This window comes from Ptychodera flava, chromosome 1 (genome assembly GCF_041260155.1).
Source record: "Ptychodera flava strain L36383 chromosome 1, AS_Pfla_20210202, whole genome shotgun sequence".
In the NCBI taxonomy this organism is placed as follows: domain Eukaryota; kingdom Metazoa; phylum Hemichordata; class Enteropneusta; family Ptychoderidae; genus Ptychodera; species Ptychodera flava.
In genome coordinates, this window is record NC_091928.1 from 6608764 (window position 1) to 6625001 (window position 16238).

Below are 16238 nucleotides of genomic sequence, written 5' to 3' on the forward strand. Positions count from 1 at the left end.
ACTTGGATTTTAATATCCATTTGATGGTGTTCAGTTTTGGACATGTTGTTCTTTCATCTGAAATGTACCATACCACACTCTCTGTCAGTGTGTGTTGAGTAATAAAAGATTGATTGATTGATTGATTGATTATTCAGCTCTGGGACTATTCGCCCCATAGACGAGTGTACAGAAGCGAGAAACAACCCTTAAATGTTTCTCGCTTCTGTACACTCGTCTATGGGGCGAATAGTCCCAGAGCTGAATAGCCCACGACGAACTGTGATTAGACACACCATTAATTAAAAGGTAACGGTTTTGTCAAGTGCGATCCCATCAGCGTTGAGTGACGTTTCCATATCCTGCAGAGCAGAAAGGAAACTTCGTAAACCTGTTAATGATTTTACAAGTATTGCAGAACGGGATAGGAAGCTCAATTCTGATCAAACACTAATCTGATTTTATTAATAGTATTCATACTTCATAATTATTTCTATATTTTGCGCAGAAGATGAATGGCTTCTGAGGTCCACGCAAGACGGTGAACGTGCGCATATTTTTTTTCCTGGAGCTGGTGATGAACTCTAGAATTTTCAGCGTCTTAGGGGTGCTTAATTAATTTACAGATACCTGGGCAGTCGTTTCCGGTTTTATTGAAGCTCGCCCGGCTGCTGCGAAGGTGCACGCATCAAGGATTAAGTTTCACAACAAAACCATGTCGTCTCCTAAACTCACTCAACTTAATCCAAAGGTAGTGATTGTCGGAGCTGGGATCGCTGGTCTTGCAGCGGCTGAACGACTCACGGAACAGGGAATCAACGACGTGACCATACTGGAAGCAACAGATCGCATCGGAGGACGTATACATACTCTTCAACTCGGTAAGTCTGAGTCTCTAGATGCGTCGGTGGGTCCGTCCGGGTCCATCCCCAGACCGGTAAAGGAGTCTGGCATCATCGATATTACCAGACCATCCCGCATGTGGGCTCGGTAGTTTGCTCGACCGATTCTATCGTCTGCTTGATCTATCGATTGCGTACTCGATCTGCCCTCCACTTGGGCTACAATTATTGCAGCAACCCTCCACTGGCCACTGCAAACACAGGTGCTTAAATCATGTACGTTTACAGGAGGCTTCGTGATCACTGGTTGATTTAAGCACCTGTGACTGCAAACCTCGGAGGCCGTATAACGCCGGGAACACACAGACCTGTACGCTGGGCTGTCTAAGGTGGAGCTGCATGTTGCTAACACAGTTTTTTTCACAGCAATATTTCTCATCAAAGATGACAAGGAAACCCCCTCATACTATATCTTTTCAAAAAGCAGAGATGCTAAAGTTTAGTATGGTAGCAGTAGTTACAGGATGAAGTGGGTGTATATTTGGGGTAAAAAACCTCAATTTTTGTATTGATGATAAAAATTAATTTAAGTCAAAGTTGACGCTATTTTCTGAATGTAATATTTCAGTCGAAAGAAGAGTATATGCAGAATAAAATAACTGTTTTATTTTGCATTATCTATCCTCATTCTAAAATGGCAAGGATTTGCAAAATTAAAATGCAATGTCGTTATTCAAAATGTAAGAATTTTATTGCCAAACAAAATAGTCGTTTTGTTATATAGCATTTAAAGGCCCATGAGCTGCAACTCTGCGAAATTTGTCCAACCTCAAAGTACCTCTAACTTCCTCCTCAGATATTCATTGCAATCTGCAAATTTAACGACATAGTCATGCCTCAACAACGTTTGCTTGTGGCAGAATAGGCAAAAAATTGAACAGAGTTTTGTTCATTTTCAATTTCCTGCCATTTTCAAAATTTTGCAGGAAATTTGTCGAAGTAGAGTGAATCCCTTTCCCGTCCTTTCAGTCGGTTGCACCATGTATGTGTACATGCACCATTTATTCTGTTTATCATGTAGTTGTATGGTAGCCATATTTGGGTGCAGCACCCGTTTATTATTTGTCTTCCTGAATCCTCCCCATGCAGTCGCATTCAGTGGATAATTATACTTAAGTAAGCATCTCTGAGTAAGAACATTTCTATGAACTAATTTTAATCTAAATGTAAAATCATGAAAATAATGTCAAAAGTTGCAGCTTATGTGCAACATAATGTGAAAATTTCAGAAAATTTGACCCAGCCAGAGTGGAGTTAAATCTTTGGAAATTTTGAAATTTGGGGGAAAAAGAGGCCAGGAAATTGTGTGATTTGCATACATTAGCATAAATTAAACTTCTTTATCACGCAACTTACGACTTCTTGAAAAGCGAAAAGGTGAACCCAACCATTATTTTAATCTTGGGTTAACAAATTAATTAAAACTGAATGAATATTTGCGAAAAAGTGATTTTTTAGCAAAATACGCTCTGTGTTGGGTGCAACGCCCCCTTAAGTTGCGTGGAGGGCACAGCAAAGAGTACATCACACACGATCGTTAGATCAAGAGGAGGATCGATCAATCGATCAAGCAGACTAACCAGCCACAGCCCACAAGAGCCTGTGGCGCCATCCTATGTGCACGAGACAATTGTATTCTTGCCCTTGCTATCATGTGCTATAATTTAAAATACAATTCTCCAAATTTGGCTGGTTGCTGCTGAGGGGAAAAATAAAACCTGTGATAAATAATTTCATACTGTAAACTAGAAATTCATTTTGAAATTTAATAGCCTACAAATTAAAAAAATCATTTAATCTTCGCTGGCCAACCAATGTGTCTGATTCAGGCAGGGACCCTATCTCAAAATATGAAGAGTCCATCGAGTTGCAGTTATGAAAGTATCAATGACTACACTAGGCTTTTCTCAGTCACCAAATGGTTTCACTCAATTGCATATTTCTCATTTCAGAAAACGGTATTCTTGAAATGGGAGCAAACTGGATTCATGGCAAAATAGGCAATCCCATCTCTGATATTGCTGAAAGACGAGGATTCTTTAACAAGAACTTTTCAACTGCCTTCAATTCTGGCAAAGCCTTTGACACTCAAGGCAAAGAAGTAGACAAAGAAATCATTAAGAGAGTTAGAGCACTGTATAAGCAGAGCTGTACAGAGGCTGAAGGCTTCTTCAATACGAAGTCAAGAAATTGTGATCATAAGGAACAGCGCCCTCTTCCGCCAATACTCAGTGTTGGTCAGTTTGTGAAACAGGATTTTGATAGCCTAGTTGCAAAGGAATCTTTCTCATTGGACGAAAGAATACTTTGGGAATGTGTTCTCAATTGGCATCTTAACCTAGAATGTTGCATCAGTGGATGTCATACTATGGATGATGTTGCTCTGATTCCGTTTGGCCAGTATCAGGGGTTAGGTGGAGGTGATGCAATATTCCCCTCAGGCTACCGATCCATAGTCCAGGCGATTCTGGACAACCTGCCGGAAGGAACTGTTAAGACAAACAAGGCTGTAAAGTGCGTAAACTGGAAGATGGACAGGCAAGATTCAAGACCAGTGTCCATTGAGTGCGAAAACGGAGACATGTTAACTGCTGATCACGTGATTATGACGTGTTCATTGGGATTCCTAAAGGAAAATGCTAGAGGTTTGTTCCGGCCAATGCTACCAGATGATAAACTACGTGCAATTAAAGTTCTTGGATTTGGAACTGTTGGGAAGATATACCTGGAGTACAAAGAAGGCACATGGCCAGGTGAATTTGTAGGTTGTCAACTCATATGGGATAAGAAGATTGATATTCATAGTGGAGAAATCAGTTCATCAAAGGTGGGACTGAATTTCCCTTTGATCTAAGCTTTACCTGTTTTTAGGACATTTTGCTCTTTACAAAAGTGATTACCATGTAGAGAAACTATGTTTTTGTGTCCCATACATGAATATGTTAATATACTTCAAAATTGAGTCATCTCGAACAATAATGTGTATTCTTATTCTAAAAAGCAATGGTACCATAAAATGTATAACATCCGTGTTGAGAATCGTGTGCCCAATGTTCTGATGGCGTGGCTGAGTGGACAAGAGGCTGAACACATGGAGAGGCTCTCTAATGAAGAAGTCAGCAAGACTTGTACAGGTATCAGTATTGAATATCACAGTGGGCTCTTCTCATGACCCCTATTTGACCTTTATATATCTGGGTATTTTTGATGGTGCATGGTCTCAAAAATCCAGTATTTTGACACAAAAAATGCATTATGTGGAGTCAGATTGGAAGGTCAGTACAGAATTCTGTGACCATCATTGGATGCTACAGAGCTGCAGATGAAACTAAGGGGCTCATAACAACACAAATATCATGATTTAAGGACAGGTATTGGTCATTCAAGTATAACTTTCCATACACCAAGCAATGGTATCGCTGTGAGATATGCCTACACTAGTATATATCAACTTGCCAAGATTGGTGATTTACCATATTTTTTCACATGAACTAAGCAAAATACGGATGGATAATTTAACACACAGGATAACTATACTTGAATCCAAAATTAAAGAATAATGCAAAAGAAACATTTAGCAAGATATTTATCATAGCTTGGTGAACCATTGTGGACCTAACTTTTGTAATGTGAAAGTACATGTATGTCATTGTGACACGAGGCAGAAATGTCAATGCATCTTTGTTAGGCTACGTCTTTTAGGTGGTAGTGTATACTGCCTTGCTTGGGGTGCCACTAATGTCTGAAATGTGATATAGTAATATATGTGTGACCTTCCAACATACAACATACATGTCAAGGTATTTCAGCCACTGCTTGCCAAAACCGTCATCGTAGAAAATTTATGGAACCCGTCATCCAGGCAGTTAACTTTAGAAAGTTGCTTGCCCTACTGAAATAGCACCTGCCCTGATGATTGTGTCTGGCATGCTGTATGCTGATCTCAGCAAAGTAAACATGGGAAATTATTTCCATCTGTCTGTTGGGCAGGCAACTGTAAATTTTCACCAGCCCAGCAAACGATTCCCTAACCACAGGCAGGCAAGCTGACAGTAAGTTATTTGCAATGCTGCGAAAATGTTAGCTCTCAAATTGTCAAAAAGAAAGGGCTTGTTGTTGACATTGTTGAAGTAAGCAGATTATTTTGATTCTTAAATAGTTTGTTCTTTCTCCAGCAATTTTAAGAAGATTTCTGAACAAACCTAACATACCGGAGCCTTGTAGGGTTATAAAAACCTCTTGGAACAGCCAACCATATATCAGGGGGTCATACTCCTATGTTGCTGTGGATTCAAGCGGAGATGATATAGATATTCTGGCCAAGCCTTTACCCTATGAAGAGGAAAGTTCAACACATTCTTTGAAATCACAGGTAAGAATGGACATAGGATTGTATCTAGCCTTCAGATTGTCTGAGGTCACTGAGTCATTCTGAGAATTGCTCAAAAGCTCTGTCCATCAGTCGTACATCAATTAATTTACATAAAGGAAGAAAAGCAGTTGATCACTGGCCGATAGTGCATCATGTTTATCAAACACAGAATGAAGTGATCACTGTTATAGATATTTCTAATCATTGCTCATCAGTAGACGCAAGGTCATAAACTTCAATGATAATTCACTGGCATCAAGTAATTCTTTGACTGTCTGCTGGGGGTCTAATCGGCAATTGCTGATGAGAAGACTGTCATTTGGTCCTCTATTTAAAAAAGTACGGGTCCTTCTCAAAACTAGAGGTTCTGGCAAGTAAGGAGATATCTGACTCTTGCCAAATTTATGTACGATGTCTACAAAACTTATTGCTTAAAGAGCCAGTAGCTGTAACTTTTGATAATTTTTTCACTGTTTTTGTTTTGTATGTCAATTGCAAGCTCTTGCTCTACTCCCCAACAAATGTTGAAACGCCCTCTGGCACTGATATTGTTTTTCAATTGAATTCTAGTCTAGACCAAATTCACATATCAACAGTAACAATGCAGTCTACACATATACAGGCTAGGTTGACAAGCTGAATACTGTGTATCTCAACATGCTTTGGGTGAAGTACAAGATACTGCAGTTGACATAAAAACAAAACTAATTATCAAGGGTCTACAACTACTTGCCCTTTAAATGCATACTTCAATCCTAAAGGGAAGGTTCTTGATTTGTGAGAAACCAAATTGTAAGCTGTAATGATCTCAGATCAAATAATTTTGTCTGCACAGGGAAACATTTTACACAGTTTATGCGTACATGCTGATGGGAGAAGTAGGATTTGAGAAATATTTGTTTCAATTTTTCACTTAATATGTTTTCTCAAAGCAGGAATAATCTAATCATAATAGTTGAAATTGGCTTAAAGGATCAGAAAAAACTTCAAATTTCAATATGAGATGATTCTGTAAGAAGTATCTATATTGATATGTAAACACTTTAAAAGCATCAATATATTCAGAAGTGCGCTTGCATTGAATCAGTAAATGGCATTTAAATTTAGATTTGTTTTTGTTATAGTCATTGCTTACAGATGTATCTTGTACCTCACTTATGACTTTCACATACATTTTAGTATTACCAAGCTGTTTTAGGGTGCGGGACAAAAATATCGCAGCTAATTCCAGAGTTAACAATAAATGTGCAATTTGATATGTTTCAATTGACCAAGAAATGAATCATTTCACACTCCACAGAGACACACAGACAATGACAACTCAGTCACAGTAATTCTACTATGGCTCTCTTTCCCTTTCATCTACTCAGGTTCTGTTTGCTGGTGAAGCAACACACAACACGTTCTACTCCACTACCCATGGTGCCTTGCTGTCAGGCCAAAGAGAGGCAGATCACATCATTTCACTTTACAGTACAGAGAAGTAGATGCAGTGTTTTCATCGCCTGTGATGTCTTATTGTCAAGGTCAAAGTTAGGAAGATGATGTCATATCTACCGGGTCACATAGCAACAACTCTGTCTAAGGATAGGGCATTTAAGAATATGGAAAAACATCCTCAGAGCTAAAGCTACTCCAAACATTTGAGCCAGTCTCATAATTTACACAAAAACATTCACATGCCTGTCACCTGACAAACGAAGAACACAGTGCTGGGAAAAGCAAGTTCATACAAAGCAAACACAAAAACATTGGATATATAAATTGTTTTGCTCTTAGTACCAGACCATGTAATCTGATTAAAATCAGATGTAGAGATGGCAAGGTCTCCACCTTTCGTTGTTCTTTGCTGTTGTCATCAACTGATAGTTGCTTTTAATATTACTTCTAAGCCACTGCCATAGGTGATTGCATTCAATCTCATGCATCAACCAGTGCGGCCGACCAATCAGAAACAGGTTAACAACTACCACTTGTTATAAATTGCATCATTGTCTTTAAAAACACAACATGATTGGTTCCTACAAAAGCTTGAGATCTGAACATGATCTTCTGTGGCAATGTGTCAGATGTAGTGAAGTGACAGAACAGCAAAGAAGAAGCAAAGTTGGAAACGTCGCCATCTCTACATCTGATCTTAATCAGATTGGAGACCATAATAAAAAACTTGAGAAGCACTTGTGTTTCAAAAAAGTACCCATAATTTAAGGCTAGACAAGCACTGTAACTGTACATCACTGTTACCAATAAAACCTCTTTAAATACCAAAGGAGTCCATGATTGCTGTCTTATCCATGCATGTTGGCATTCTGACAACCCCCATAGGGCCCTAGTTTATCCCAAAGTTTAGAGTGTAGGAGTATGAATAAAATAAATAAATAGAGAAAATCCAGGGAAATCCTTAAAGAAATCAAGCAATAACTGTGCAGTTTTTCAATTGGTCGGTAAATATCCGATTTCATCAGTGGCAGGTAGTAAAAAATTATGTGGAGAAGGTAGATGGCAGCTTATGTATGTGTAAGAAAGCTGTGTGAAGAGTAGTAAAATTTAAGTAATTTGAAGTCCACTCCTAGACATTGACAAACTTTTCTCTCAGTAAGTGTTGAGGTATCCATGTTGAGGGACAGGGTACCAAGAAGATACATTGCTTGGAATAGTCTGAGGGGGAGAGAGAATGCTGTCTTGTGCAAAATTCCTCTCATATTGATTGACCCTAGGGCAGAACTGAAGATCAGTGACTTGTAAATTGTAGGTCACCTACCCTGAATAGATGCATACTTCTTGTATGCCAATCTGAGGCAGTGTTAATAAGGGCAGTAAGTAAATGTTACCGAGGTTCCCCAGTCATTTTACTGGGGTTCCCCTTGGTATCAATGCAATCTGATTAGGGAACAGCAGCAATGTTACCGGGGTTCCCAAATCATTTACCAATATTCCCCAACCTCAACAAAAACACTGTGGGGCACGAAGTGGTAGTTCATCTTCACATAAACATTGATTAACCCTTTGAGTGGCAAAATCAATTTTTGTCACCTTTATAGAATATACCCCAATCATTTTTTTCAGATTTTTGACTTAATTTTGATAAAAAACATTAGCCAATGAAATATGATATCCAATTGGTCCAAAATTATCAAAAGAATTACAGAAAAAAAAATGTAAAATTGGTAAAATGTTGCACTAAAATTTTGGCAGAATAAAAGTAAATACTCAAAGGGTTAACTGGACTGAAGATAAAAGGAGAGCAGAGGATAAGCACCACATAAATAGTCAATGCCAACAAATGTAATTTGAAAACCAGGCATTGAGGAGTATATCTGCAAAAAAAATCATTCAATTTTAAATCAGGTAATGACAACAGTATGAGAAGATCAGTCTTCGAGAAATGCTCATTCTGACGATACGTCATGTTATTTACAGGTTGAGAGCCATTGATTTCACAAGACACATAACAGTGTGCAGATAAGCTTATCAGCAAAGTCACAGTGCCTCGCTTAGTCAACATAAAAGGAGTGTTCATTTGAATATATTAATATTCACTAGATGTATGTTGCCATGGTATCATCGTCAAATTACAACAGAATGTAGACTTCTAATTGATAGCTGCTCCTGAAGTGCCTTGGACCTGATTTGATAAGTTCTAAATATGCTATATAGATATCTCAATTTACTTACTGGTAATCATTTATTGATATCCGACAATTTGTCTGAAAAGTGTGGTATCAGATTTGGTGTTCCACAAGGATCTTGCCTTGGACGGTTCTGTTTACAGCTTATTCGAGTACACTGTTCCATATCATAAACAAACATTTATTATACTGTCATGGTTATGCAGAGGATACACAGCTGTTGAAAGTTTTTGCACTGAGAGCTGATGATCAAACCACAGCACTGGAATGTGTAGAAAACTCTGTTGTGATATTCAAAATTGGATGTTTGAACGTAGGTTGAAATTTAATGATAACAAAACAGAAGTTGTTTTCTTTGGTACCAAACAATAGTTCGCCAAATTAACTTGTGACAAATTTGTAATCAAAATCAAAAGTGAGGTTTACACAATAAATATTAATTTCCATGACTATTTGTTTAGAATTCAGATATGTTCAGAATGATAAAACACTGTCTTATGAATTTTGTAGTAGATCTTAAGCAAGAAAACATCTGGAAGATTTCAAGGACAATCGTGGATTTCAAACATCTCCAAGATTTGTTGACCACTTGAGGTTACAATACAATCGATAAACCCACTAATATCAACCGCTGAAATTTATGTTTGTGGTGAATTCGTAAGTTTTAGGTCAAACGTTTACGTGCGTACCAAACTGACCCTAAGGTAGAATAGAGAGTATATTCTTTGATCTTTATACACTGCTATGTCACAACGTTATATGTTATCATAAAGAGGTGTCCTTGTTTATTTGCAGGGTATGCAATCCTCGAACCAGCTCTGCTAAAGTTTGGTGTGATGTGAAAAAAAAAACAGAACAGCCTAGTCCATCAAGTCCACCTACGGGAGGTTTTTGACACATCTTATGCGTGTCTAATACGATATATAAGCCCTTTACATACACACACTGTATTGGCTATCAGAAATGACAACCAGTGTTATGTAAGAGGGAGAAATTTAAATTTCTGATTTGCACAAAATGAAGATTGTAAAAACTGCATTTATTTATTCTAGAGACTGCAAAACAAGCTACAAACCAGTTAACTATTGTGAAAAAATTACGAGTCAAAAACTTCTTTCCTGTTGACTTTTTCTATCTGTAGGCCCTAGAGCTGTAGAGATGACTTTCAAATTTCACCGTATTTATTAAGGTAGAATGCACATCGGGAACTGATATTCGCGAATACTCAAACATTACAATACTCTTTTGGTCAACGACTCTCGGGTTCATTTTGAAGCAAAGGGGTATATAACGTTTTCTCCGGCTGTTGTTGTGATTCAAATTAAAAAAAATCCCCACAGTGTTTACACAGGGATGGTGACCATTTCAATTTTGATTTTCGGTAAGTATCATTGGGTAATTTGTTTCTCAAGTACCAACCAGAACCCTTGATTTTTATTCTTGATTTCGAAAGGGTAGTATCTTGAGAAAGTTTGGGCAAATCTATATCTTTCATTTTCAAGGAACGAACTATACCTTGAAGACCTACATAATTCACCAGTCTTAATCTTGATATGTTACAATTTGATTAAGCAATCCAAAGAATCTCTAACAAGGTGTGAAAAGTCTGAGAAATATTACATAAATAATAATTATTATGGTATTATCAAAGATACAATCATTTTTAAAATTTCATCTCAGTTTAACCTCCTTCCTTCTCTACAACACATGAAAATTTCACCCGACAGGTACGGGTCACGCGACCTTGCAGTCTTTGAGGCATCGTGACAGGTATAAAAGGGGACGCCCTGAAGATGACTGCCACATCGTGTCATTTGATTTATCCAATCATTTCCCAAGTATTAGAGTAGATCGAAAGCTCAAAGCGGATGTGAAATGCAAACAATTTCATTGATGATATTCATATTGCAGAATTATGATTTATTAATATTTTTCAGACTATTCATGCCTAATTAGCCAGTGCCTGCTTTCTAGCAAGAGCAAGACATCCCGCATTGCACTCAATTCTAATGTACCCCTGTGAACAGAAGGGTTATTTCACAATCATTGCAGCCGGGTGTTCATGTATAATGCAGTGAGTGTGTCACAAATCATCAAGCGAATCCACTTGAGGTCACATTCTTTCTGTGGCTTGCGTACCCCTTAGATGTATGTTGCCAACCTTTGTTTTTACAGACACGTGATTTATTCTACAGTACCGCCCCGTATTTGACATGAGAAGACAAGAAGCTACAACAAATTTAGGTCATGGAGTACTATGAGGTACCCTGGCATTTCCAAATAGAATGTATGCAACAGGGTTGATTCTAATCTCATAAGGGGTTCTTGATATATCGCGTCCACAAAACACACTGGCAGACACAAAACACAGAAAGACACACACATTCACACACACAACGACAGACAAACACATCGGTAGGTCAGTAGCTCACGTGTGTGAAAATGTGAACTCTTCAGATAGAATGTGTCTCAGGGAAAGATTGACTCTCAGTTTGTTACATTACTTTGCCGATCTGCAGCTTGTATTGAAACCTACGGAGTGAAAATGTATTCTCACCTAATGTAAAATACATATCAAAGAATAATTAAATGAGTATATAGATTGGGAAAGGATTTTCATTTTCCCTTTTTATTCTGACTTCTGTCATGAAAAGATCAAAGATGTTGATTTTACTGAGATCTTCTGTATCTTTGTACATAATCCATGATTTATAAATAGTAAAAATGGCGAATACTCAGAGCAAATTCACATTTTACTGTTATTTTTTTAAATCGCACTAAAAACATTCATTGTAATTTTAACATTACAGTTGTACTCACTGGTGAAAAATTGTTCGATTTGATTAAAAAAGATTTTACTCGTTTACATTCAATAAACATGCGAAATATGTCATTTGTTACATTACAAATCTAACAAAAGCTAGTTGGAGTTATTTTCCGTCTGTACAAATTAACACCGTTCGGAAGAATATGATGTATAAATTTATACATAAAGTTTAAAAGTTTCCTTTCTGTTGTCACCTGTATTACACTTTTGTACCAAAGCTTTGACCAGTCACACTCAGGCCTCAAATTCAGAATTCTGTTCCATTTATTCGTGATCCAAGGCTTAATGAATTTTTGATTAATAAAAGACCAGTAGTACTCTTTCGTGGTAACCTTATCAACACTTTTCTGATGACAACTTTGTTTCAGGAAGACAAAAGGTGTTGGCAAAGCTATATCAAGAGAATATAATCGAACACTAGTTCGCTTATGTATTTAAACTATATTTATGTAAAATTCGTTTATTAACGTATTCATATTTTGTAATAAATGATACATGTGTATATTTCTTTGGCTATTATACGACAAAGGAACCTTATGCAGGAAAACGACGGACCTGTAGCTGAGAATACAGCAGACAAGTTCTTAGAAAATACAGCGCTTTGAGATTACATATAGTGATATACACATAGTATTATTTGAACAAGTAGTTAAGTTAGGCAAGCTGTCGTCGATTACACACGACGGGCCTACTAAGCGAAAAACAATGATACAACGTATATGATACGACAATGGTGTTACAATGTCCAAATGGACGTCGGGCAACATTGTTGGCAATTTAATAAAATATTGCTGTGTTTTGCTAGCTTATACACCAGGCATCTACATTCATTGCATTACATATTGTAATAATCTGCGAGAATGTGGGATTTCATAATGTTTCTGACTAGAATCCCCGGAAGCTGACGAAAATGCTGGTGAAGCTATCCAATTTCGCCTGCTGCCGGTCTCTGAATTATATCAAAATAATAAATTGTGAATTCAGACGATGAAATGACAGGAAAAAGCTTGTGTGTATTATCATTTACTTATGATAATTTACAGTCAAGCTTTTCTTCTCTATTTCCATTTTTAGGTATTCATCAAACCATTCGCTCTGAGTGACGGTAAAATGATTTTTCCAATTTCCACTTTGCCCTTTCCGTATGTATGCACCACTACTGTCCCAACTTCCTTCGTCCATAATTGCCTTCAACCGAGAGTCGACGCCTCTACTCCTCATCGACGCAACAGAAGATCGTTGAACCACCATGTCAAGGCGTTCTTCGCTGAGGGGTCGTTCCAAGAATTCTGCCACTCTCAAAATCTGTGACTTCAAATCGAGTTTCATGTCTTCATAGTGCAGGTGCAGAACATTGTCTTGGCGACCGTATCTTTGCCATGACGACACATGTTCCAACCATGGTCCGAACCAGACTTTGCCTTTAGCGAACTGCTGCACCCATCCTTCCCAGGTCAGTTCCATTCGGCTGAATTTAACTGACCTCATGAAGTGATAGAACGAAACGCAGACATCTTTTGGATTTCTTGTTATGTAAATTATTTTACACTTTCTGTTGCCCTCCCGCCATGAAGAATGAAAGTGTTGTGGATGTATGTGGCAAGCTAAAAGTCGGGGAGACGCCATTTTGGGTATATTTTTCTTGACACAACGGACATGTTCTCCGTACAGTCCAGGCACGAATTCATCTGTCTTCTCGTATACATAACAAAGGCGCACGGCTTTATCAGTAGGGCTCAAGTACATATTCATGTCCTCATACATCGTTGAGATCACGTTCAACATCCACAACGTTCCCGACTTGGGGAAAGTGACCACTAGAACATCGCTCTCTCGCATATCCCAAGCACGATCAATGTCACGTTCTTTAACGGCTCTGATATCATGGGCGTGCTCGATAAAGTAACATCCATCGTCAAAGAAACCCGGCCACTCTGATGTTGCCATTCTAGCAAGCTCTGTCAATGTTGTGTTGTTGCACTAACACAGTCACTGTGCCCTGCTATGATAGCCCTATGCCACTGCGCTTATGACCTGGAGATAGTTTACCTGATTAAACATTACATTAGTCAAGCGGCACCCTAACTGAAGGAAATATCCGTCGCTGATTGGTCAATCTCATAATTTGAACACTCCCCTGTCGAAAAAATCGAGAATGAGAACCAGTTTGTCGAAGGTCTCCATGCAACACGTGCCATCTGCTTCGATTAAATTGTGCTTGGCATATTAGATCATTGTAAAGAGGGTCTATACATGTAGCATTGCACAGTAATGCACTGACAACACGGGATGTCATTTTTGATGGCCAATACGATGGATGAATAGATGGGTGAATGGACGTATGTATGTATGTAGGTATGTATTTATGTAAAGGGCTGATATATTGTATTAGACACGCATTAACATATGTCAAAGACCTGTTAGTGGGCTTAATGAAGTACGGTGTTCTGGTTTTTTCATGTCACACTAACCTTTAAACTGGTTCAAGGCTGAGCTCCTAGCAAGTGAACCAGGACACTGCTGTCTGAAAACATATAAACATGTGACGTAGAAGTGTTCAACAATCAAGAAACAGACATTCTATGTCACCAAAAGGTCAGTTTGGTTAACAAGTACGTGTGTAGTTTGGAACTTCTGATCTTACTAAACATTTGATAAATTGTTGAGTGGTTTATATATAAGGAGGTTGATGGGTCATATTGTGTCCCTTAAAGATAAACAAATCTGTCTTAGTTTCTCTGCATTGGTCTTCAAAGTAGTTTGTGCCTCGAAAATGAAATACATTTGGCCAAACTTTCCTCAAGGAAATGTTATACACTACCTTTAAGAAATCAAGAATGCAAATCCCCGGTAACGGTATAGACATTGGTACAAAAATATATTTACCGACAATTTAAATTCAAAATGGTACTTTCCTATTTTCACAACGATAAACCGGAGAACACTATATGTACTCCAGTGCCTCAAAATCAACCCCGACAGCGGTAAATTAAAAAGGTGAGGTAAAAGTTTGAGAATTCGAATATCTGTTCCCGCGGTGCATTCTACCTAATTATACATAGTAAAATTGGAAAGTCATCTCTACAGATCTAAAAAGTCATCAGGAAAAGAATTTTTTAACTCGATTTTTTTTAATCTTTAGCTGCTTTATAGCTTTTTTTGCAGCCTGTTGAGTTAATAAAATGCGGTTTTTACTATCTTTCTTTTATGAAAATCGAAATCTAGATTCCCCCCGTTGACGTCACGTAACAAGGGATGTCATGTCTGATAGCCAATGCAATGTATGTATGTATGTATGTATGTATGTATGTGTGTGTGTGTGTGTGTGTGTGTGTGTGTGTGTGTGTGTGTGTGTGTGTGTGTATGTATGTATGTATGTATGTATGTATGTATGTATGTATGTATGTATGTAAAGGGCTGATACATTGTATTAGACTAGCATGTGTCAAAAACTTCCAGTAAGTGGACTTGATGAACTAGGCTGTTCTGGTTTTTTATGTCACACCAAAACTTTAGCAGAACTGGTTCGAGGCTTGAATTCCCAGCAAATAAACCAGGGCACTTCCTTATGATAACATATAACGTTGTGACATATAGGTGTATAAAGATCAAGAAATATACTCTCTATTCTACCTTAGGGTCAGTTTGGTACGCGCGTAAATGTGTGGCTTAAAACTTACGAATTCACCACACACAAAATATTTACGCTGTGGTTGACATTAGTGGGTTTATGGATTGTATTGCAACCTGAAGGAGTCAACAAATCTTTGAGATTTTTGAAATCCACAAGTTTCATGCTTTTCAAGACTGCATTGATCTTTGATACGCACAACATGATCAAAACCAGATATGAACGGAAAATGTTTTGCAGATTTCTATAGATATTATTGCCACGAGTTTGAACATTACCAGCAATATTCATCGTATATTGCTTGAATTGAAAATATCCTTAAAATATAAATCAGTGATTAGCTGAAAGGAAAATGTTAAACTTCTTTCATCGCTGTCATATCATTGTATCATCACTTTATCTTGTAAGTTTATCGCCTTTGGTCCAGTCGTTCGAGTTCTGTATGTCAAATTCTGAAGGCTCATGGAATATGCGAGGTATTAGCTGACATGAAAATATAAAATGTTTTTCGCTACTACCACAAATTTCTAATACCTTTAGCGCTTTCATCAACTTTGTTCTTCCAGTAATGGTTAAATATCACTTATAAGGTATTTGAGGAAATATGCGTATTAAAAAATTGCTTACCCAAAAACCTGGTAAACGTCTTTCACTTGTGTTATATCATTGTAAAATCAGTCTACCGAGCAAGTTTTATCAATTTTGGGCGAGTCCTCCCTTTTGAAAGTACCTCATTGGGTAACTTCATTACTCCTACACAGTAAAAAGATTCCCACTTGCACGATTTTGATCTCGTTTCTTATTTTGCCCCCGTTCTCGCGCTATAGGTCGAATAAGGGCGTCAGGTTGGGGCCCAAGGTTCTCTATGATTCAGGTAAATGATGGTATAGAAACTATG

At 37.8% G+C, this 16238-nt stretch overlaps 2 protein-coding genes across 2 annotated transcripts; one reads left to right on the top strand and one right to left on the bottom strand.

Moving 5' to 3' along the window:
• The first annotated feature begins 602 nt into the window (after positions 1–602).
• LOC139127847 (spermine oxidase-like) lies at positions 603–7522 on the top strand. Its single transcript, XM_070693737.1, has 5 exons — positions 603–860; positions 2834–3708; positions 3883–4015; positions 5057–5253; positions 6624–7522. Exons 1-5 carry the CDS (start codon positions 695–697, stop codon positions 6738–6740), a joined length of 1488 nt encoding a protein of 495 aa, XP_070549838.1. The 5' UTR covers positions 603–694; the 3' UTR covers positions 6741–7522.
• Positions 7523–11480: 3958 nt separating this feature from the next.
• On the bottom strand, positions 11481–13811 carry LOC139127956 (amine sulfotransferase-like). The gene has a single exon (XM_070693845.1). The coding sequence runs from the start codon at positions 13654–13656 to the stop codon at positions 12733–12735; it is 924 nt and encodes a 307-aa protein (XP_070549946.1). The 5' UTR covers positions 13657–13811; the 3' UTR covers positions 11481–12732.
• Between the last annotated feature and the right edge of the window lie 2427 nt (positions 13812–16238).

Coding starts and splice junctions, on each gene's coding strand:
- LOC139127847 (XM_070693737.1), top strand. CDS start 695: ATGTCGTCTCCTAAACTCACTCAACTTAATCCAAAGGTAGTGATTGTC. Junction 3,709..3,882: donor GAGAAATCAGTTCATCAAAG/GTGGGACTGAAT, acceptor TATTCTAAAAAG/CAATGGTACCATAAAATGTA. Junction 5,254..6,623: donor CACATTCTTTGAAATCACAG/GTAAGAATGGAC, acceptor TCATCTACTCAG/GTTCTGTTTGCTGGTGAAGC.
- LOC139127956 (XM_070693845.1), bottom strand. CDS start 13,656: ATGGCAACATCAGAGTGGCCGGGTTTCTTTGACGATGGATGTTACTTT.